The sequence below is a fragment of the Paramisgurnus dabryanus genome, chromosome 1 (assembly GCF_030506205.2).
Source record: "Paramisgurnus dabryanus chromosome 1, PD_genome_1.1, whole genome shotgun sequence".
NCBI lineage: Eukaryota > Metazoa > Chordata > Actinopteri > Cypriniformes > Cobitidae > Paramisgurnus > Paramisgurnus dabryanus.
The window spans coordinates 46,550,857-46,575,970 of NC_133337.1; the positions used below are offsets into that span (position 1 = coordinate 46,550,857).

Consider the following 25,114-nt stretch of genomic DNA (forward strand, 5'->3'; position numbering starts at 1 on the left):
GTTTTTAATAAAAAAAAACAATTTCAATACAAGTAAAAAAAACACAAATATTTAACATTAATCTTAAACTGGGGATCTTCTCCCTCCGCTTAGTTTTTAAGTTTACAAAGTCCGCCATCTAAATAGGGATTAAACATAGCGCCAGCGCAACTGGCTTTTAAAGGGGATGAGAGCTGAGACTCTCATTGGTTTATTGCACGTTACGCCCAAAATACTCCCATTACTCATTAGGAAAATATTTACAACCCTTTTCGACCCTGCGCTCGGCGCACAAACCATTTTTCCCGTCGTTAAATTAGCAAAAGTGGCATCGGACATGCCCATTTAGACGTTGCGCTGTGCGCTTTAGACAATGCGTTTAGATCGTTAAAATAGGGCCCTATGTTATAAACTTTGTTCATCTGTTATGTGCATTTTGATGCCAAGTTTCCTTAAATACTTAAAAGGAGTGAAGATTACACTTTTGGCCACTGCTGCACATTCATGCATTTGGCAGATGCTTGACTTACAGTGCTTTTAAGCTATACATTTTATCTGTATGCTAGGAATCGAACCCACAATCTTTTGCATTGTTAGTGCTCTACAATTTGTGCCAAACATTCAATGTGAAAAGTTTACATGATATTTCTTTACAGATTTTTAGTTTGAAATAAATAATAAAGTATCAGATTTCTGAAAGTGGATCCAATTGTCTGCTGGAATAACACACTGTGATGTATAATAATACTGTCATGATGAAAGAGCTTTACCTGAATCCCAGCTGTCTACAGACCACCTGTGCATGCTGCTCAGTCCAGCTGTCATCACATACTGTACCCCAGTCTCCGGAGTGATACACTTCCAGACGTCCCTCCCATGGGTTATCACCATCGACCAGTCTCACCACCCCATCTAAATACATACACACATGTGCAAATATACACAGACATCACAAATTATAAAACAGATTAAGTTCCAGGATGCTAACTGAGCCTATTTGTATTTATCACTCCCACAGTATCCATATCTTACATTTACATCCATTTGGCAAACACTTTTATCCAAAGTGACTTACAATGCTTATAATATATACATATTTTAACATTTGTTCATACATGTTAGTACTCGAAACCAAGACCTTTGCAATGCTAACGCAATGCTCTACCAGTTGAGGTTCAGAAACACAGGTCATCATTATTTATGGTGCATAGCAAAGATTTGTTAAACCATTGTGTGTTTTTGTGTGCATAAGTCTATACCTGTATAGGGGTTGCATGACACCCCGGCGTCTTCCATATGATCGCAGTTGTGCTGTTCCCACCCACTGTGACGACACTCGTCCAAAGAGAGTTCATTGCCTGTGCACTGTACTGCATCCAGCTGGATCGGCCCACTGCCTTGCCCAAAATGAGCCCATGACCAGGCCTTCGGTATACCTCTAAACATAAAGTAAAGGTAAAAAACAGACCAGGCTGGCAACATGTCTTAAACCTGTTTCCCCATCATTTCTACGCATTTTTACTGTGAGACTTCTTATTTGTGTACTTGTGTTTATTTGTTTCATGTAGCAACCTTGTACAAAAACATCTCGGTGTATCTCTACAATGATAATAAATATTTTTGTGGTCTTTCGCAACTCCACGCTTTTATTTTAGTGTTCTGACAAAAACATATGAGACATTATTCATGCCAACTTGCATTACTTGAATCCCTGAAGTCTGTTAACTTACCCGTTATATCACTAAAAGTAAGAAAAACAGCCCCAAAACAAAGCAAAAACATAAAACATAAGATTTTTTTGCCATAACTCTGGTTTCAATGGCTTTAATGCTTGCAGTAAGTGAAGTCATGCATATCACATCTGCAGTGCTTGTGTGCCATCTCACAGTTTTCATTCTTTATAACAGCCAAAATATTTAATGGAGATGGTTTAACGGAGCAAAAACTACAATGCCGCAAAATAAATAATTCAATCTTCCTCTCATAAAGATGAGAGATCTCTTTTGTCCTTTGGGATTTAAACATATTGTGAGTTTGTGCATAAAGACTGATTTTTTTCTGCAAAAAGGATTGCACCTAAAAGCAATTGATACTTTTACTATTAAATATTACCATCACCATCTGCTGTGTGTGCATGTAAATCTGAGTATTTGATGTAGTAGTTACAGTATCAGTTATGTTATCAATACTACCCTGCTCACCCCAGTCCGAGGTGTCTACAGACCACCTCAGCATCCATATCATCCCACTGGTCATCACAGATGGTCCCCCAGCGGCCTTCATGAAAGACCTCGACTCGACCCTCAAAGTCCTCCTGTCCTCCCACTAACCGCAGCGGAGGTCCATTACCTGAGCATACAAATCATGACCCAAAACCACAAACCAATCAATAAATGTAGTAGCCCATTAGAATAACCTATATACAAATATATAAAACCATTGGGTGCACTTGAATGATACGTTCCTCGTGATCATAAAAAAGTTTTGCAAAATAATACAAAATATGCACACAATAAAACTTTTTAAAATGAATGAAAAAGCACCCAATAAGACCCAGATGTAATAGGTTATAAATTCCTTCAATACTATACTTTTTATAAAAATAAAGGTGTTAAAATTGGTAGTAATTTAGTGTTGCAAATTCTAATCAAAGAATGGTTACTTTGAAATTGGTTAAATTAAATTATTACATATATATATATCTGTCTGCGAGATTGTGTATTCAATAACGCTCACAGCAGGCAATCATAAGCTCAGACACCACTGATTTGCTTCTCAACCTTTAATCCATTTGTTCCTCTTTACAAAAAATATTCACAGCCATTTTAATTCCACTAAAGAAAGTCGAAACCCCCACCAAAATGTTTCATTAAAATGTCTAATCTCAGTACATGGTATCTTAATAACTCACTATTGATGAACAAAGGCATTAAAAGATAGCACGATCATCCTCACAAAGCTTTTAATGGCTTTCTGTTTGAGGTTCTACACCAAAGCACCTGAATGTGGGTGTGTTTACATCGCCTGTCAATCAAAAGGTCATCAGCTTCACTGACCTTCAGGTGGTGCGCACACCACTCCGGCTTCGTTTCCATGGTTACAGTCGCTAGTAACAAACTTCCTGCTCCTGCACTGCAGCAGGGATTTCTCATCGCCACGGCAGCCAAGGCGGGCGTAGTGAAAGAGACCGGATCCGGGGCCAAAATATGAGTGTTGAAGAGCCGTGCCAATCTCACTACAGCAATCGCGAAGAAAGACAGAGGGAAAAAGTGGAGGATTAGAAGTTAGATAGATGGATATGAGTCTTTGTGCCCACTCTCAGGTTATATTACAGGCTATATTGAGACTGAAACAAAAATAGATATGGATGCAAATATGCAGATGAGATGCTTTGACCATTCTGAAATGCACAGAAAATAAGCAGCGTCTAAAATTTTAATGCCAATGGGTAAAAGTTCCTCTGATGTAAATTATGGTACTAGATAAGTCATTCAAAAAATGTATGGACCAACTTTGACTATTTTGTTAAAGGTAATTTGGCCAATTTGGCTTTTGGATTCATATGCAAAGATTTGCGTTTGTGCTTGGGGGCCACCTACTGAAAAACATGGGTACTGCAAATTTTTTTAAGATTAGCGAGAGAGTGCGGCTTTCATGGTTTTTAAATATTTGTAAATTATTTGTAAAAATTGCCATTCTAAACAGTGACATGGGGCAGTGCAGTTGCATGTCAATGAGGTTAATATACACGTTACACTGAAAAAATGATTCATTCAATTTACTCTTTACAATTTACTTAATTTTTTTAAGGTAAGTCGTCGCAATCAATTTTTCAAGCTACGTTTACAAAAAAAATTGTAAAAATACAAAACAAAACAAAACAAAAAACTTTTATTTTAAATGTAGCTTAAATAAATAGATTGCAACGCTTACCTTAAAAAAATTTAGTAAATTGAATTAATCATTTTTTTCTGTACCCTTTGTTGCCTTAACTGACGTACACTGAAAAAAAAATTATTCATTCAATTTACTCAATTTTTTTAAGGTAAGTGGTCGCAATCAATTTATAAAAGCTACATTTAAACAAAAAAATTTGAAAAACAAAACAAAAAAACTTTTGTTTAAATGTAGCTTAAATAAATTAATTGCAACCACTTACATTAAAAAAATTGAATGAATACTTTTTTTCGGTGTAGAAACCACATGACAACAGTGTCGTGGACAAATGCGGAAGTAATAGGGTCAGTCGGGCCACTCGCTTGTTTATGATAAGTTTGTTGATCTAAACACTTAATTCGTATTGGATTAATACTGTAACATCTAAGACTAACAATTGCGTTTTGAACATTACATGAAACCTTAGATAATGAAATGTCATCAAACGCAACATTTATAAAACTTGATTACTTTACCTCATGTGTTAACATGATTTCTCATTCCCGTCTGATTGATGGCCATCAGCGGTTAAGTTAAAGATAACAAATCCCATCAGTCTACGCTGCTTCAGAGCGTCACTAATCTACGTCATTGTTATTATTTTGATTGTGCGCCCTCTAGCGGCGCGGATTATACAAATTGCGTCTTTAAGTTACTCATCTACCCATTAAAATGTAAGATTAGACAAATAAAATATAGCTCAGACAAAATCATAATTGGCTCTGGTTTGGGGGGGCAGTGCTATGTGGGAAATTTTAGCATACACAGAAAATTAACAGAAAAATAATTTCCTGTACCCCAGTCCAAGCTGCCGGCAAACCACGCTGGCATCACGGTCCGTCCAGTGTGTGTCACAAACCGACCCCCACTGGCCATTCAAGTAGACCTCAAGACGGCCGCTGTTAGAGGACGAACCCCCTGCTAACCTGACCGCTCCTGAGCGGGTACAAAAGAAACACAGTCTGATCGATTCTGACATGAGCAAAGGGAAAACCTCAACTGAGAACAACAGTAATTCACAGAAGCTTAAAGGGCAAAACACATGATGTAATAACCATGGGCGGAAATCCCGGGGGGGTCGGGGGGGACAGGACCCCCCCTATCTGAGGGTTGTCCCCCCTAAATTATCATTAGAATATGTGTATTGAAAATAATTTAATGATTTATAATACTTAAACTAGTTGTGTAAGAAGTGAAACAATACAAATGCAAACGGAGCAACAACAAAAAAACGTTTTAAATATTTGGATTCCCCCTCCCTTGCCTCACAGTGGTTTGGTCCACTGCCCACGCCCCTTTTACCTCACCACCACACATTCCGGTGGTAGAGAAGTGTACGGAGCCGACGCGTTAATAAGCTATATACAATACAACGTTTCCCATCACTTATCAGTTTATCCTCATATGTTTTAAAACTGGACTATTTTGACATATAAACATGAACATATTTCGTTTTCTGAGAACAGAAGCAGATAAACGATCAAGAAAACATTTTTATGCATTCATGCAGAGGTGAGGCAGAGCTGAAAGTAACAAATTACATTTACTCACCTTGCTGTAACTGAGTTTTTTGTGTACTTTTACTTTGAGTAGTTTTTAAAATCTGTACTTTACTTTTACTTAAGTATGTTTAAAGTATTGTTGGTTACTTCGCTACATGTTAAATCATATCCGTTACTGAGTAAAAATAAATAAAAAAGTAAGGTGATAAAGACGCGCCACGGTCGGATGATTGATTGATGGGCGGGGGAACGCGCAAAAAGAACCATGGAGAGGGACGAGACAGGCGCAGGCTAATGCAGACCCTCAATTCAATTCTTACGAAAGAAACCCCTGGCCATTGACGCAAAGCGATTGTTTCATTCAGGTAGGGTTCATGCTCTTGAGTACGGAGTTTGAGAATTGCCGACCGTGTTTAACCGCTAATTTGCACGATGCATTTTTAATACATGCGCATTATCTTCCGAGGTCTAGCAGCTTCGCGTCAAGTCAAACAACTTGAGAACGTCCTCGAGAATGCGCAGATCATTAGACATTGCAGAGAGAGAGAGAGCGCGAGAGAGATAGATTGAAAGACATCAGGTACACAGGTCTGGGAGCTAATAAACGTGTAAAGGATGTATAGTGTATAGCCATGGCACTCATCTCATTATATGTTCATTTATGTATATAGTTTAATAACAATGTATGTTACCAGCAATACATCAATTACAACCTTCATATAATGATTGTATTTACTAGCTGCTGACCTCATATTATTTTTGCTTCAAAAGTGCATAACTCACCTGTAAAAATCATTAAATAATTCCATAAATGTTTCTTAGTTATAAAAAGCTTTTTATTTTATTAACATTTGTTATTGCACTTTAATTGTAGAGATGTTTACAATTAAAAACATAGTTTGAGATGTATATATCCTTCCTTTGTGAACTATACTAGAAACCTCTCCCCGCTGTAAAAAAGTAACTCTTAAAATTAAAATGACTTTTTACTTGAGTAGATTTTTAGACCAGTAACTTTACTTTTACTTAAGTAAAATATTATTAAAGTAACTTTACTATTACTTAAGTAGAAAATTGTATTACTCTTTTCACCTCTGCATTCATATGTATTAAAATTAAATTTGCGTCCGTTCATAGAGAAAGAGAAACGTTTTCTATCTGTACCCATTTCCTTGCAAGTACAATTTTGCCTGTATTATTGGTGTCCCCTTCAAAAATTGTTCTTGAAAAATTTTATGTTTATTGTCCCCCCCAACATTTAGATGAGATTTTCGCCCCTGGTAATAACTTATGACAAACAGAAACATTTGAAGACATCATTCAGTTGTCGACAGTTTATAGTTTGTTTACTGGCCTATGTTGATTAATACGAAGATATATCTGAACAACAAATCTTTAAACCATTGATATGCAGTTGTGATTGGTTGGTTACCCTAAGAACATAATACTGTAAATCTCAATCATTGTTCCCTGGATAAGGATGAACAATAGAGATGAGCAAATCCAGTGTTATGGATGTGACTCTCCATCAAAACTTGAAATATACATTTTCGAAAAATGTATTTATTACCAATATTTTTACGTCTGTTTCTGTGAGGAGCTGCTGTGTTGTTTATTAGTATAAATTTTTGCAGAACCACATTTTATTTCCCTTAGATACAGAATGTTCTTGTCAAGAGTTGAGTGCCGAACATTCATTTCCAAAGATGAATTTAAAACATCCAAGTAGTAAGTCATTATCTAAAGAATGTTAGGCATTTGAGAAATATTATGAAAGGAATCTATGAATACCCTTCCCTTTAATTTTTCATTCATCAAATCGTCTCCCAGGCTGAATGCAATGAGCTGAATAAACTTTAATGAAGCGAGTTATCACTCACCCTGGTGACAGTCGCAGTAGGCCCATCCGATGGCTCCTGAGCTCTGTCTAAAAAAGCACCATGGGTTTGACTCGCGGTCAGGATTTCGACAGAAGTTGTGCTCTCCCAGACCCCTGCCCGGATACTGCTGCACGTAATCCGGAAACTCAGTCCACTTCAGACAGGGTGAACCGGAATCGGTCTGAGAAACAGTGCCGTTGTAGTAACCCAACTCAGTGAATCCCTCAGAGCAGGACAGGGGAACTGAAGAACAGAGATTGTAAAAATGTTAATAGTAAATATGTGATAATCAACAGTAGGACACATGTGACACCAAAAGAACTTGCTATACGGAATCTTTAACAATTATAATTTTTTTCTTAAACCCCTTTCATACAGCAGGCTGATCCCAGATAATTGCCAAAAGAGTGCCTTTTGTGTGAATGCAAAAGTGTCCTTGAATTGATTCCAGGATGGGAACGTTGACCAAAATGGGGATCAGTTCCGGAACGTGTCCTGTGTTAACAAAAGGCATGAACAATGCCATAATGGGTGTGTCTTAGTGATGATACATGAAAACACAGTTGTCGTGCATCTCTTTGACCGCAATGCAATTTAATGTTCACAACAATAAAAATGTGCACAAACTGGAGTTAAGTATTTCTGTTTTACTCTTTTTCATTTTAGCTAATATTTGTCTGTCAATGAGTTTGGCTGTCATCACTCTTGAAGACGTTTGTGTACAAAAAACCCTTTACTGAATATACTTTAGTTCTAGTTTCAAGAGGTCCCACTTTCTCCCATAATCCTCTTATGTTATTAAATCCAAAATAATAATCCATGTTTTATAAAGTGCCAATCTATACAGCTCTACAGATGTGTTTTATCAATAGGGTTTTTCAGGCGGGCATCATGCGAGTCCAACAGCAGTCCTTTTGTTTATCTCCCAGGAACACCCACCTTGGCCTTACATCTCTTCCAAGCTGTGAACAGGGCACTGATTCCTCAGGCTCTGGGCTGGAAAGTGAAAAGAGGGGGAAGTTGGACATCTGGGTCCCTTATCCAGCCTATTTCCCAGCATAAAGGGCGAGGGATTAGACATGCCTTTATTCTAAGAAGGTGATGAGAAGCCAAGTTGAGCAGCCAGCAAAGCGGCAGGGAGTCAAACTCTCGCTGACCTGCCCTACTTGAGTCTGACAAGAAAGAGATTCGCTACCCTTTCCAAGATTTAAAGCCACAAATGTTATAAACCTTTACCTTGCATTAAGAAAAACAGGTGGTTGAGGTTTTTAAAGGTTGAGAAAGAGCCTACACCCATGTTGTCAGGTAAAAAATAATCAGCTGCCAGTCTCCTTTCAACGTTCAAATACCGCTACAAGCTGTGGCTACAGTGCGTTATTGAGCCACTGTTTTAGACATATCAAAACCAGTGGCGGCCGGTGATTTATTTTTCCGAGGGCGCTCGATACAAAGTTTGTGACAACATGTATGTAGCCCGTCATGTGTGTAGTTTCTTATTTCAAAATATGTGTTTGTAGCGTCGAGTGAACCTGTGTGTATTGCATGTTTTGTCAAAACAAGTGCCTGCTGCAGATGCTTCTAACTGTGCATTCACACCGCCACCGGCGAGAGCGTCAATAAAAGCTCTGGCTGCCCTGCTAACGACGCTAAAGAAAAGGTGTAGTGGACGCTCAGACGCTCGAATGCATTCTCTGAACTCCTCTCAGGTGGAGGTTTCCACCTTCCGATTGGTTGCCGCCGAACATTTCCGCCCTTCGATTGGTTGCCGCCGAACCGGGTCATATCTCATTACCATAAAGTTGAGCTGATTTCAACTCTCATCCATGCTCACGCTGTACATGACGCCCCGCGCCGCTGCTCGCCGCCGGCTCTCATTGAAAATAAATGACTTCCGGCCACTTTGACGCTCTCGCCGGTGGCGGTCTGAATGCACAGTAAAGGGTTTATGATAAAAGAGACGCTCGCATTTGCCAGATACTCATATAATCTCATGCGTAATCAGAGTTTACTGTTAAGAGAGTGTCTTGTGTGTATTTTGTGAACGAGAGCGTCTCTTTAATCATAAACGTTTTGACGCGTGTGCAGCAGGCTGAGCACATGGTTCACATGACGCAACAAACACATATTTTGAAAAACGCAAGCAACACACATGACACTACGAACACTTATTTTGAATTTGCGAGCCGCCACTGATCAAAACAGAAGAGACTGACAAAATGCCTACCAACACAATCTCATTGGAATTTGTACGTAATTTATGATGTTGCTAATAGGTATTAATTCATACAACCGCACTTTTTTGTACAATTTAGCTTTCTTTAGCAACTTTAGCTTTCGATGCTTCTTTTTTTATGATAATCGTCCGTTTTTGTATTATTAACTTCGTACGAATTCATACGAATAAGCCAACTCGTAAAACACGTACAAATTCCTTTAAAGGAATAGTCCATTTTCTTAAAAGAAAAATCCAGATAATTTACTCACCACCATGTCATCCAAAATGTGGATGTCTTTCTTTGTTCAGTCGAGAAGAAATTATGTTTTTTGAGGAAAACATGCAGGATTTTTCTCATTTTAATGGACTTTAATGGACACCAACAGTTAACAGTTTCAAAGGACTCTAAACGATCCCAAACGAGGCATAAGGGTCTTATCTAGCGAAACGATTTTCATTTTTGACAAGAAAAATAACAAATATACACTTTTAAACCACAATTTCTCGTCTAGATCCAGTCCTGAAAGCGTCAGCGTGACCTCACGCAATGCGTCATGACGTCAAGAGGTCACAGAGGACGAACGCGAAACTCCGCCCCAGTGTTTACAAGTGTTGAGAAAGAGGACCGTTCCTACGTTGTTGTATGTGGAATGATACTAATTAATGTCTTTGTGTCAGTTTATTGTTTACAATGGTCCGCAAATGTGCTATATGTGTTATATATGTAACACGTGACCTCCCTACGTCACTCCGCATTTACGTTAGGTCGCGCTGGACCGGATCTAGACGAGAAATTGTGGTTTAAAAGTGTATATTTGTTATTTTTCTTTTCAAAAATGACAATCGTTTCGCAAGATAAGACCCTTATGCCTCGTTTGGGATCGTTTAGAGTCCTTTGAAACTCAGTTGGAAAAAAACTGTTATGTGTTGAGTTAAGTGTTGGTGTCCATTAAAGTCCGTTAAAATGAGAAAAATCCTGCAATGTTTTCCTCAAAAAACATAATTTCTTCTCGACTGAACAAAGAAAGACATCAACATTTTGGATGACATGGTGGTGAGTTATAAATTATCTGGATTTTTCTTTTAAGAAAATGGACTATTCCTTTAAGATCACGCTACACCTACATGAAAGGGACAGCATAGGCGTTTTGATCAGTTTGCAAAAATGTTTTGTCTTGAATGTCGATCTGCATTTAAATCCCTATGTCAAAGAGCTTAACTATAATGAACATATTGTTTTGATGACACTAACAGCTAAAACCTGAATGGAATGCCAGCATTGTTTCTGCCTCTTATTTACACAGGATGCGTTCTGTAAATGTTATGGCAATGTTACTAGGTCCCCTTTACAGGAGTGATCCCAGAACATTTACGGGACGCTTTTGTGTTCACACAAAAGTCACTTTTTTAGCACATTTTCTGCTGTGTGAATGGGGTTTTTGTCATACTTGTTGCATGTGTTTTATGGCACAGTCTTGTAAAAACAATGAGGGAAAAGCACACCAAAGTAAGAAGAAATACTCACAACTGCAAAGTGTATTTTATGTCTTCATAATAGCTAGGTAGATCAAAATAATGGCTGGTTCGTCTCCAGAACGTAAACTCAATTGTGTTAACTCGATTTCAGTTTCATAGCCTTTTTTCAACCAGGATCAAATTGCATTTCTCAGAGAACACATGCTATGTCTGGCTAGATAATGGCTCCAATAGATTATCAGTAGTGCTGCTCTAAAGTTCGGTTCGAACATAACTTTATTTTGTTAAGGGCCTTTGAGCACTTGGGTTTAGTGCTGTGCTAATCAGGAAACAAATGCATCTCCCGTTGGATGACTGCACACACGGCAGGGATGCAAGCAGAACTATGGGAAGTATGACTGTTAGAAACCCTCACGAAGACTTTAGATGGCAAGGTCCATATGGACTGTGAAAGACTGCAGACATTGCACAAAAAGCCCTCCAGAAATCTCTGTGCACGTCCAAGAGATGTCAGCACATTTTCCGTGTTTGTCTGCAATTGCTGACAAACTTGCTGGAAGTTGGACAAGGCGGGCGAGACAGTTAGTGATGGATGGGAAGACTGAGATCTTCCACCTGCACTAATCCCCCGCTAACCCTCGATTCATTGAATCCCAAAATCCACAACTACAAAACTCAGCAAAATGTCATTCAAACGGCTTGTCAATAAAATGTCCTGTAGAAATCAAGAGTACTTTTATTAAAATACATCACAGACGGTGGGAAAAACAGACTGTAAATCAACATTGTGTCGTCTGCAGTCTTCTCTGTCTGCATGCACACGCAGTTGCAATTTCAGGGCCAGGCTGTCTGTATTCAAGTGATATCAGAGAATATATATTGAAGAGGAATGGTGTGTTTGTGTGTGTTTGTGTGTACAGAGCAGCAGAAGAGATTAATGTCTTCATCTCGAAGTTTAAACAGACTAACTGCAATGAGGGCAGAGCTGAATTAGACATATTAAACTAAATGACTAAGAGTTGTCGCAGAGAGAGTTGTGCCAACCTCAGGGAAATCGTTCACAGCGTTTCTCTTTAATTGGATGCATGAAGATGTGTGGGTGGAAATGCTGTTTATGAAGTGTCTGGAACACAACATAAATACATTTTACCCATAGAGTTAAAAGTGAAGTAAACTTTTTGCTCTTAAATACATATTTTTGGCAAAATATTGGTAAATAAAGTCAACTATAATCAACAAATGGAGCAAGGGTTTTTCATAAAGTAGATCGCGCAAAGTCACGTGTCTATTGTGATATGTGACACAAAATACAGTTAAGTGCAACAATGACTAAAAATGACAATGGTGTTGATATCTTACTGTACCCTATATTAAAGGCAAGAAGGATACATATTTGTTCTCTTTTTGGAGGGTTTGTATTGTCCTTGTCATTTCTTCATCTTTATTAGTTTTCATATATGGGTGATTCTCACGAAATTAGACTTATGAGGTGTCATAAAACATTTTGATAAAAAAGTAAATGCAAAAAAAGAGTATCAAAATAAGAAGCATACAGTTACAAACATGTCCTTATGTACTATTTTGCACATGATTTCAAATGACATCATGCAAACCAATTTTCTTGTTTTTTCCACATTTAAGGGGAACATTTTCATTACCGCAACGTGTTCATGACTGGATTTGGGTTCTTTGACGTGAAAATATTTATAATTAAAAAAAATCAAAAAATTAAAAGCTTCAGTGCATGTTATACTATTAACATTTACAGTAAAGAAACATGTGGTATTTGGTGATCATTGGTAAATGTAGAGACAATAATAAGGAATATAAATGTGTCCAAGACCAATATTCTCATCCTCCGCAACAATTTTCAATCATTGTTTAAGCCCTCAAGGAACTAACATTTTAAAAAAAAAATGTTGGAAGGGACATAATTGACTAACACTCAAGATGGCTACCAGGTAAGCAGTTCTTATTTTTTACAATTTTGTTTGTCATAGTACCTAGACAACTTTTTAGTTCTCATTACCGAAACATGAGTTTGTAAATGCATATTTAATGTAATATCATGTTGCGGTAATGATAATTTTTGATAATGATAATCTAAAAAATTTGAATAATTCTATAGTAAATATTTTTAAAATCCTCTAAAAATAATGGAAATAGTAAGTTCAGACCTTATATGTGCAAAAAAACTGGCTTCAAGGGCTTTTTAAAAATTCTGATGCTGGACACCTTCTAAATCTGGGTATCTTGAGAATCACCCATATGTAATATATAGTCTAAGTGGGTGCTGGAATGAAAAAAAATTGATATAAACTGATATAGAGGTTGACATCTCTAAAAATATAAACAAAGGTGTTTTGATATACCTGGACATCGCTTTCAATTTGCATTCCAATTCATCTTAACGACTGATGCTCGGCTAGCGCATGCAGCCCCTAAATAGAGTGCCGCATGGATGCCGTGTTTTGTAGGCCAACCCTTAAGTTTGCGAGCGAGACTCTGGTTCCTTCGGCAAAAGGCCCATTCATTTTCCCCATAGACTTTTGGATTATCGCAAAAATAAAGTTTATGACACTTGCAGGTTTTGTCCAATAAGATCATTTTCACAGATAAACACAACATTTATACATTTTAAAGTCTAAATGCGTTTACTAAAAATGAAGGGCTAACCTAAAGCTAGGGCCATACCAAAATATTTTTTAAATCTGTAAATGTAAATGTAAGAGACCACAAACATGATGAAAAAAATCTAAGATTTAAACGTTTTGTTCCTTTAGTGTGTGTTTTGCCGCTATGTGGTCATCACACACCACACATCTTCAAATTCCCTTCACATAAGTTCACAAACAATGCAAGTCTCAATGGAAATCTTGTGAAAATCGTACAATGATTCTCGTGGTCAAACGTGACTTCACAGTAAACAAACACGACGGGCAGAAAGAAATGTCATTAATTCCTTCCGCGTCATTGATGAGTTATCTCGTCAATTAGGAGAAAACGCTTCCCTGCCAATGACAAGTTTTTAGGGCAATCCATATTCCGCTACTATCCACTAGGTGGCGCTCTTACTAAACTTTTGTGAAAATCATAAAAATTGCTGGCAACTTTTTTTCACAAATGCTGGCGGAAAAATGCTGGACTGTGCCATGACTGCGGTTGTTATGGTTTCGTATTTCATCATCTCGCTTTCTGATTGGGTATCATATTTGACCTTGAGGTTCCCATTACACAACAGGATTTCGGATCATAAATATTCAACACGTTGAATATTTCCAATTTGTGAATGGACCACCTCCGACATGCTTCAAGCATATTCAGTCGCTCTTACTACACTGTGCACCACAGGAAAATCTGAGAAGATAATCGGTTCAATTACGAAGACGAGGAGGAATTGCTTGATTATCTTTTGGTATATACCGGGCTTTAGGCTACAAGAGAATTATACCACAGCCTCTCGACATTAACGCCATCATCACCAAGCATCCGACAGCTCTTTCAAACTTTATTAAACGCATTTTAAAACATGTTTCCTGCTGTGGATCCTCTGTGGATGAATTTTTGTTGGAAATTGTGCCTTTTTGAGATCTTCATGAATGATGACATTTAAAATCTCAGACAACGTCTGTAGTCCCATGTAGCAACTTGTTTGCAACCACCCTTTTTAAGACACGTTTAATCCAATGTGGCTGCTGCCAATTTTGCGTCATGTGTTTTTTAAGCCAATCACATGAGCTGTCTGATCCATCCATCCATCTATTTATGTATGTCTATCTTTCTGTCTGTCTGTCTATCTCTCTGTCTATGTATTTATCTAAGTCATTCTATGTCTTTCTGGCTGTCTCAGAAACAAAATAAATGAGCCGGTCAGGTAGTAAAAGGGTAAAAAACAGAAGCTTTCAGGCTATTAGGACCTGCATGGGAAGTCAGCCATGCTCACTCAGCAGATCTGAAGCTCAGGACAAAGATTTCGATCTCATGCCATTACGATGCAAGAAAAATGGCTGATGCCCAGGTGTTAATGACTGGAAGACACAAGAAAGGTTGGAGGAGGGGTTGTAAGCTAAAGGAAAAAATCAGCGCTTTTAACCAGACCCCTGACATATATGCTATTACAGGAATCAGGTCTTGCAAAACAACAGTAACCAAGAGCAGGCAGCACATCATTGGAACGGAGCCATTCAAACAGTACGTGCTGCTATATTCAAACACAGCTACACAGACTGGAAAAGGTGTACGAATAGTGATGTGGACTGATGGCCAAAGACATGCTTGTGTCTACAAACGATAAAGTGACTTTTTGGGATGTCTATTCAATAATGCAATGTCTTGAATGAATGATACAGTACTCATTAGGGGGCTTTTCTCAGCAAAAATAAATAAATGAGTTTACAATGTTTCTGGTAATATTAACTTATTACTTATTCAAAACAAGCATTTAAATCACAACAATGTACTGCAGTGAGATCTTTTTATTCTGAAATTCTTCTCCATTCTGAACACATGCACACTCGATGTGTAAGGCAGGGGATGAAACATAAAAGCTGTTTAAGATGGCAAAGACCAGCAGGGATCCACCAAAGGGAGGGGAGATCTTTTTTGTGTGTTTTGATGTTGTTTTTTAAAAGAAATAGTAAAATATTACCTTATGAGTTAGCTATCAAACTGGTGGCTTTACATAATTAGATAAAAGCTTAGAAAATTAAGATGAAGTGACAGCCAAGATACTGAGAAATTTCAATTTCCAATTAATATATGTTCTTAGATATAACGAAACATAACAGTTAAAGGTTGTAGTTAAAGCTAAATTTTAGCGGCATCTAGTGGTGAGATTGCGATTTGCAACCAACGGCTCACCCCTCAATTTCAAAACGCATATGGTAGCTGCCACAGGACAAACATGTAGTAGTGTCTGTGTCGTCACCCATAGGTCTCTGAAGATCGTTTTAGCAGCCAATAATAGGCGGTGCCTTCCCTCGCCATCTTGGCCACGCGTAGCCGCGTATCACTCGCGAATATTCGAAAATGGGTAAAGAGGTGGAACGTGGGTGAAGCTGAGGTGTCTGTTTGCCGAAACCATGCCCGCCTAGCTCGACTCTAGTGACAGCAGTGGCTGTTCAACCGTCACTCAAGTAGCCACGCCCTTAATTATGCAGAAGTTTAAGGCTTAATATAATTTAAATGGATGAGTTACAAAAAAATTCACCCCCTCAGAGTTGTCATGAAGGGCAAAATTAGCTATGTAGACCAAAACATTTTTGTAGCAGGCTGTATATATTTTTTCTTCTCTAAAGATGGCAATTTTTACATGGGGGTCTATGGGAATTGACTCCCTTTTGGAGCCAGCCTCAAGGGGCCAGTTGATGAATTACAGTTTAAACACTTCCATATTCATCAGAGATCAGAAGGTTGCCCCTCGAACGAAACGCACTATACAGAAAAGTTTGTCCATTTAGGGCTAACGTAGAAACATGATGGCGACTTCCATGTAAGGGGACCCGCAGTGTATGTAGGTAAAAACTGCTCATTCTATGCTAATGAAAACAATACAGTTCATTTTGTACACCACTGATAATATAATTATGTATTTTATATTGCATTTCTGTCAAGAGAGCCTTCTAAATGATACACAATGCACTTTTTACACTGAGAAAAAGTCATAAATCTTATGCACTGTTTCAAAGCTCTTTAGCTTGAATTTATTCAGAGCTAATGGAAGTGGAAATCAAGTCATTTACTTCAAAGCGCACGTATGCCGTACTTGGACCCACACGTTCCCGGCTCTGAGTTGAGTTTATTTATTCTCCATCCCAGAATAATCCATTTTCGCACCACAATGAATATTTGATACGGTTCACACACAGTGCTGTGGTGCGTTAAGCGAGCATGAGAGCAGCTGCGCGGTGTGGGACCGATAGGTGACAGGAGGCAACATGATCGCATTAAGCTATTCACATTGGAACTGGCATTGAAACTAATTGAAATAATTGAAGATTATCTTTCATATTGTTAAAACATGGTCTGAACTTCAGCACAAGGCGTTCTGTGTAAAAATGTTATAAGAGGGCCTTGCCAAGGTAATCATCAACAACTACACAGTAGAGATTTACACAAACCCCTATACCTGTTTCCAATTGTGGACATGAAGTTGATAGAAACACATTTAAGTCACAATAAAATAGAAGTAGCGATTATATTATTGTCTTATTTTATATCTGAGGGAAACGGCTTCTGAAATGTGAAAAGTTAAAAAAAATTAACTGTAATTTATGCAGCTGGTTGCCAGTAAGTTACTGTAAATTTAAGTTGATCTTATTTACTGGCAACAGTTTCTTCAAAGTTAAATAAGAGATTATGAGGGCACATGATTTTTTTTGTCAAACAATGAAGGTCACATATAAGTAATAAAAAAAATACCAAAATATTCCAAAAAAGTTTTTAGTTTCAATTTTATGATGACTTTAAATATTTTCATTACTTTAAAAAACAACAACATGCAATACTCATTAAACCTATGGAGGCCACCATTATGCTTCGTCCATAGTGCATTTTGGGTCAATGACGTGAAATGGTGGTCGTGAAATCAGTCCCTCCAGAAAAACGTGATTATGCGATCGTATGATTCAACGCATAACCAGCCAAAGCCTGCATATTTATGCAGGGGGCCACATTTTTCAAATATGCCGCACTTTCGCAGCATAAATTGCAGATTTACGTGCGCAAAATATGCGGGGCTTGCATGATTTCATAATCCCCGCATTTTCGTAGCAAAAATTACATATATATTAGCAGAAAGTTGAAAAATGTTGCATTCAATTCACACAAGTGCAGCCATGTCCCCTGTTGCCATGGGAACGTTATGAAGTGAAAAGCTGCAAAAGCTGCAAACAGTTTTTTGCAAATTCACGCAATTTTTGCAAGTTCCCGCAATTTCATTGCATAAAATTGCATAAATATCCCGCATATTCCATCACATTTTTCAAAAAAAGTTCAGCAAGATCAAGGATTTTTGCCCGCAACAATCACAAAAAAACTGTGTTTTTCTGGAAGGACTGTGAAATATTACTACAGTTTACTATAGTAAATAAATACTTTGGTATCTAGTATAGTTTTTCATGTGAAAATGTTTTTTCTCCCCACTCCCAACTTTTTACCTTTTTCAGATTGTCTTTATTTTGATCATCTTTTATTTGTGTGTTTTTTGTATGTTCATCATTTATGTTACTCTCCGTATCATACTGAAAGGGCTGAACATAAGATGCTGATGTATTTAAATGGCATGCAGCTTTCAAGACGACATACTGCTGTACACCTACAGTGCTCAGCGGTAGGTGGTCTCATCTTCTGATTAACATCATTTTACAATCTACTGATTTAAGACTTGTTTACCATGTTTACCTCACTGTAGCGTGAAATATGACATTTGTGTCTGTTGACTACTGTTTTTCACATTCATATAGCCAATCCCAGTGTTTATCTATTACACCATACTTGTCACTTTTATGTGCTCTCTTTTAATTTGGCCCACTACATAATCACACAAAACATCCTGGCAACTGCATAATAGTGTGCCAACAATTACATGTTAGCAACCGCATCACAGTGTCATAGCGGCAAGATTATTTTGCATGTTCAAGATACACATTTCTCAATTAAATACAAGATCCGTCTCGAATCATAGGATCAAAACCAAGCTTCTTTAATATCCACTGTAGCACATTAACCTTAAAGGACTAGTCTACTCATTTTCAATATTAAAATATGTTATTACCTTAACTAAGAAGAGTTGATACATCCCTCTATCATCTTAGTGCGTGCACGTAAGCGCTGGGGCGCGCTGCGACACTTCGATAGCATTTAGCTTAGCCCCATTCATTCAATGGTACCACTCAGAGATAAAGTTAGAAGTGGCCAAACACATAAACGTTTTTCCTATTTAAGACGAGCAAGTTTGGTGGTACAAAATAAAAAGTAGCGCTTTTCTAAGCGGACTTTTGGGAGTACTTCGACTCGCCTAAAAAATCCGCTCCCCTTCTCCCTCTCATAATGGGAGAGGGAGAGTGTTACTGCGCCGAGTCGAAGTACTCACAAAAGTGCTGTTCCGCCATACAATATAGTTCCTCTTTTAAATCCGCTTAGAAAAGCGCTACGTTTTATTTTGTACCACCAAACTTGCTCGTATCTTAAATAGGAAAAACGTTAATCTGTTTGGTCACTTCTAACTAGTGATGGGAGAAACGAAGCTTTTCGAAGCTTCGAATCAATTGAACCAATTGCTTCGAAAATTGATTCAGTTTTTCGAAGCAGTTCGAAACCCACACACGCTGGCGACCCCTGCTGGTCAAAACAGTGTAAAAGCAGATCTTACCACACATTTTACACATTTTTTTACAAAATAATAGCAAGATTTTTATTCAAATATGTTAAAAAAATTATTTAACGTATTTAAGACATAGTTAAAAGTGTTTTATGTGTTTTTAGTTTTATTTAGGGCAAACAAATGAATAAAACTAACTACCCTTTTAATTATGCACATTTTTGTCATTAAATCTGTCTATAAACAAAAAGTAGACAACATGGCAGTGTTATTAGTCAGAAGGATAAATGTTTTATGAACTTTCATTATAAAACTGACCCGAGTTCACCTTAACTTATTAGACACTGGTCATGTGATCAACTCCCCCTAGTGAGTTGAAAAAAGTTTTTTTTTTTTTTTGAACCATCGGATTTTCGAAACGTTTCGAAACAGTTATGACGTAACGAAGCCTCGTTTGCTAAAATCACGTGACTTTGGCCAGTTTGAAACAAGCTCCGAACCACTGATTCGAAACAAAAGATTCGTAAATGTTTCGAAGCCTCATGAAGCAGTGCTTCGAAAACGACCATCACTACTTCTAACTTTATCTCTGAGTGGTACCATTGAATGAATGGTATGGGGCTAAGCTAAATGCTATCGAAGTGTCGCAGCGCGCCCCAGCGCTTACGTGCTCGCACTAAGATGATAGAGGGATGTATCAACTCTTCTTAGTTAAGGTAATAACATATTTTAATATTTAAAATGAGTAGACTATTCCTTAAACAACACATTAAAGCAGAAAACAAACTAATGGGATCTATAAAATCTGACCTATTTCTTTTGATGCATGAGGGATGCTACTGGCACAGTTCATACTTTCACCGAGACAAAAAACCAAGCAAATCATTCAATCTAAACTCAATCCCCTCATAAAGCCATTTGATTGGCTAGGTCATGCTGGGCTGTTTATCTGTCCCGATGCAGCGACATCAAAGCGCTCCGAGTCATTAGCACTTTCGGATTGGTATGGGGAGATTGCACGCTGTCGAAGTTCATGGAAGAAAGATGAGAAGAAAATCTGACAGACCTCGAAATGATGGGACACCATCACTGGGCGCTTGCCCTTATTAACCAATCGCACCGGTAATATCGAGCGACCGCGCGCAGCAGTAGCCATGTTTCCATCCACATGTTTTTATCCGAATTAAGTGATATCGAATGAAAAATGCCTTATGGAAACAGTAAAATTCGATTGAATTTCATGAATATCGACTCAAAAGAAATACGTTCGATCTCATCGGATTTTATCTTGATCGATATATGGCTTATGCGATAAACGCTGATGGAAACGTTATTTGCCGAATAAATAATGATTTGCGATTAAGGTTTAGGTCATTTTATGGTTGTAACCCACACACAAAACAAAGAAGAAAAAGCTTTAGGTCCGCTCTGGTGGCACACATGGCGTGTGTCAACAAAGTCAGATGTAAGTGGACACACGACGAGACGAGATTCATTTAAAATTTAATTTACCAGAGAAAATAACGGCTATTTTAGAGCTGAAGATCTCAGATGGGGTAAAATCTTTGCCCGAACCCGACGGGTTCGGTCGGATTCGGGCTTCATTTCTAACATTTTCAACGGGCTCGTGCTCCGCCTTTGCACGGTAAATGAGCGGTCAAGTTCAATGCCGCTGGATGCCCTATCAGTAAGCGCAGGACCACGCTGAAGCCATTTACAGTGGATTTAATAATTTCCTCAACAAAAATGTAGCCTAATCTTGGTGAGTAAAGGTTTTTTAATGTTTAACTACATACATAATTTAGACAGGATATAGACTAATGTTGGCATGCCGAAGCAAATCCCAACCTTTATCTTAATTTCGTTATTCTCAAATAACCATCTTATTCAGAATGTATTATCTTAATTTAATTCGTTAAGAAATTATTGTTTTTATTGGCATGTTGGCCTATTTATAATTTATTGCATATGCCTATTTAGAACGAGATGTTACGATGTTACACTCTAAAAAAACAAACGGTGCTATATAGCACCAAAACAATTGCTTTGGATCGTAACGATAGAAGAACCATTTTAGTGCCATATAGCACCGGTGAAGAACCAGTGAAGCACCAGTGAAGCACCAGTGAAGCACCAGTGTAGAACCATATAGGGGCCATATAGCACCACATATGGTTCTACATAGCACTATATGGTTCTACACAGGTGCTTCACTGGTGCTTCACTGGTTCTTCACCGGTGCTATATGGCACTAAAAATGGTTCTTCTATCGTTACGATCCAAAGCAACTGTTTTGGTGCTATATAGCACCGTTTGTTTTTTAGAGTACAGAATACAGATGACTTATTTTTTTTCTTTGTTTCAACTTCCAAGTGACGTGTAGCCCAGTTAGTCATTAATATATAATGTTAAAACATGTGTAAATAACTCATTCTTGATAAAAGCTGTTTGCGTGCGCACATTGAAATAATATCTGGCTGTAAACAGGTTCGGGCTTTTAAAAAGCTGTCAATCTAAATGTGCTTTCGGGTTCGGGCTGCATTCTGTCGGGCTCCGGTTATTTCAGGCCTAACTTTTAAGGCACGATTACAGCTCTATTTTAGATAGCAAAAATCCAAGAAATGCCATAATTTATTAGGAACTCGCAAAGGAAATGTCCAACAATGGTTATGACAAGACGTGGAACGTCCTCCGGAGTAAATGTAAGGTGCTCAAACAGCGCTATGTGTTTCAAAAAAAGAGAGTTATCTCGCAACGGTGCCGGAGGGAAAATAAAAGCAAATTCGACCTTGATGAGATGGATCCTCGGCCAAAGAACCCTCGTAGTTTCATTGGCTTCCAATATTAACAGCTCAGGAAAGATATTTGTCTCATTTACGTTAAGCATTGATCCGGACTATCATTTCACGTTAATGCCTCCGTTGTCGTCGGGCATTTACATGCATCTGCATCATCATAGCAATTTGATGTTAACGTCATTTTCTTATTATTATAGCTTGATATGTCGCTATCAGCTCAGCTGGCACATAAGCACTTATAACTTGTATGGCGCAATCCATTTTGTCTAGCAAAACTTTGTTCGCAAATGTTTGCTTGAATATTGTGCGATTCAGTGTGAAAATGAATGGAAACACCTTCAAATGTCTCAAATCAATTCGATATACCAATTTGATCGCAAAACAGCATGTGACGTCATTACGTACAGGTTTTTATTCGCTTTAAAGCCGTTGGATGGAAACACACTTTCACCCGCTTTATTCGCATAAGTTTTTTTTACCGAACTTCAGATAATTCGATTGACAAGTGGATGGAAACTTAGCTAGTGACTGTAGAGTAAATGTCATGTTTTGGAGCTCTGGGGAAATTGATGAATGATTTATACAAAACAAGCCATCACAAATCCATCATCCTTGGCTCATTACTATCGCTGCCAGAGCTGAATGAGATAGCCTACAGCAGGATGTGACTAAACAAACAGTGGTTTTAATTTTGCATACACCTTTATAATGCACAAGACATAACAAGACAGACTTCGTGTGAATCAGAACATTTGGGTAGCGTAAAGGTGCCTCAAACATCCTTATCACATTGTTTAGTGGTTCTCAGAAGGGCTCTGCCATTCTGTAAAACTGAGGAACCCCAAATGGTCCCCAATTTTTACAAAGGGAGGACTTACCTGTATTCTGGACAGCATTCAGGTAGCCGTCTTCTCCATTCACCTGCAGGAAAAAAAATGACATGAAATGATTTGTTCAGTGTCTGTTGTTCTGAAAAAGTTTATCGTGTTAGATGTGACAGATATTTGAACACCGTGACGTTCTGTTTCTGTCTACGTTTCTTCCTGGCTCAGAGGAAACGGAGAGTCATCCCTGAGAGTGTTACAGAAAACATGATATCTTTTAATATTTAAACTTTTCACTGCACTGCGACAGAAATACAATTAGCCGATGAGTTTAGTACCTTAATCTTTATAAGTAGCTGCCTTTCCGGAAAAAGGCAAACAAATGGGCAAACAAATCATTTGGATGTAGCTCAATCTTGCAGCCTTTCTACTAAACAGAAACGACAGACTCACTGCAGCCTAAAATTTATGGTTGTAAAAGACTTCAGATGAGTCTGCAAACAATTTTACAACTTTTTTTTAGTCCAACATGATCTCACAAAGTGGCATAGTCACAGAATTTTTTGCTCATTTTTCCGTGGCATTCTCATGGATCTCCGCATTTTTCCGTGGCCCTGCATTTCGTGGCATTCTCATGGATTGGTTACTCAACTGCTTTTTCCTATTTGCAAACCATTGTCGCTTAGGTTTAGGGTTAGATTTGGTGTATGCGTTAGTATGTCACTTTAAGTATTGGTTTATACTATTTTTTCTGATGTATTCTTTTATATTTTCTAAACTTTAAACAATGTCGCCTGGCGTAGGGGTTAGAGTTGGGTTTTAGTAGGGATGTCTTTTAATGTAAATCTAACCCTAAACTGAAGCGACAATGGTAAGAAAATAGGACAAAACAGTGAGTAACCAATCCGTGAGAATGCCACGGAAAGGAAAGTCAAAATGTGGAGATACGTGAGAATGCCACGGAAGATTTTTGCAAAAAATTTGTGAGATCAGGTTGTTTTAGTCACATCTTTTATGGGTCTTGTCATGCTCTCAGTCTCTTACATTTGCTGTTGGATGACTTTATGTCACTCCCGAGGTCTGCTTTTGTTTTACGTGGCTATATAGTATGAAGGTATATTTGGTGCAAAACAACTGCACACCTGTGACAGTGGAATTTGTATTTGTAGAGATTATCCACACATGTGTATCAGTAAATTTGAAGTCACAGATGAAGAGTTGCAAACTTGTAGATTTTTTTTCTTTCCCTCAAATACAACACAACAGTTACACATTCACAAATCCTTCAGTGCAGCTGCACAAATCCCATTTTACAAATCACAGATTAAGAAACTCACAAGTTCACATTTTTTGCTACAATTGCTGCAGTAAATATGGTGCAAAACCTACTTGAACACCTGCATCAAAGTATGTGAAGTCACACACAAATTTTGTACATTCGCAAAATCAGTTTGTGCATCTGTGCGATGAGAGTTGCATGTGTGTAAAAAAAATTTTTCACAAATATTTTTTTATTTTTGAAATATTTTCTAGCACAAACACAAGTACATAAATACAACTGCTTGAATCTGCTGCTACGAGTTTCAAACACTCTTTTTCGTGTGCTCTCTGTTTTGCACCAAATATCTCGAGATAAATGGTGCGAAAGTGATTTGTATACCTGTAGGCTATGGGGAGCACTGTTCAGCACTGCCCACCAGGTGGCGCCCGACACTCACTGAAGCAGAGTTTATTAATTACCAGCAATGTTTCAGCAAGGTAAATCGCCTTTATCAAGGTATTATTTTCACCAAGTGGAGAACAATATAAATGGGATTGCTAATTATACACACATGAAGGTAATTACATACAATACTCCAATGATTCATTAGTAAACAAAATATAAGTTCCATAAATCTCAAACCATCAATATAAGTAGATTAAAAAATACAAGCAGCAAATACACACATAGGCCTACATTTAACTAAGATACATGCTTTTTCTTCTAATATACTAATTTGGATGATTATTTCTGTCTTTTTGAATCGGGTAACTGAACAACTAAATTGTTTTTATTATTATCTAAACAGTTGTTCTGATTTCTTAACATTTACCCTGGATGCTAACCCAAATCAAATCAGCTTTTTAGACTTGTGGGTAGCTTGTAATTTTTTACATAGGGATCCGATTAAAAAACCTACAGCT

General features: G+C 37.8%; 1 protein-coding gene across 1 annotated transcript in view; it reads right to left on the reverse strand.

Annotated features, from left to right (window-relative positions):
- Positions 1 to 25,114, reverse strand: part of LOC135744431 (neurotrypsin) — a 44,352-nt gene that overhangs the window by 13,216 nt on the left and 6,022 nt on the right. Inside the window, exons 2-8 of the mRNA XM_065262560.2 lie at positions 22,985 to 23,027; positions 7,298 to 7,540; positions 4,713 to 4,851; positions 3,036 to 3,214; positions 2,181 to 2,328; positions 1,239 to 1,417; positions 750 to 891 (exon numbers count right to left, since the gene is read on the reverse strand). Of these exons, the coding sequence (XP_065118632.2) occupies positions 750 to 891; positions 1,239 to 1,417; positions 2,181 to 2,328; positions 3,036 to 3,214; positions 4,713 to 4,851; positions 7,298 to 7,540; positions 22,985 to 23,027 (1,073 nt within the window). The remainder of the gene's footprint in view (positions 1 to 749; positions 892 to 1,238; positions 1,418 to 2,180; positions 2,329 to 3,035; positions 3,215 to 4,712; positions 4,852 to 7,297; positions 7,541 to 22,984; positions 23,028 to 25,114) is intronic.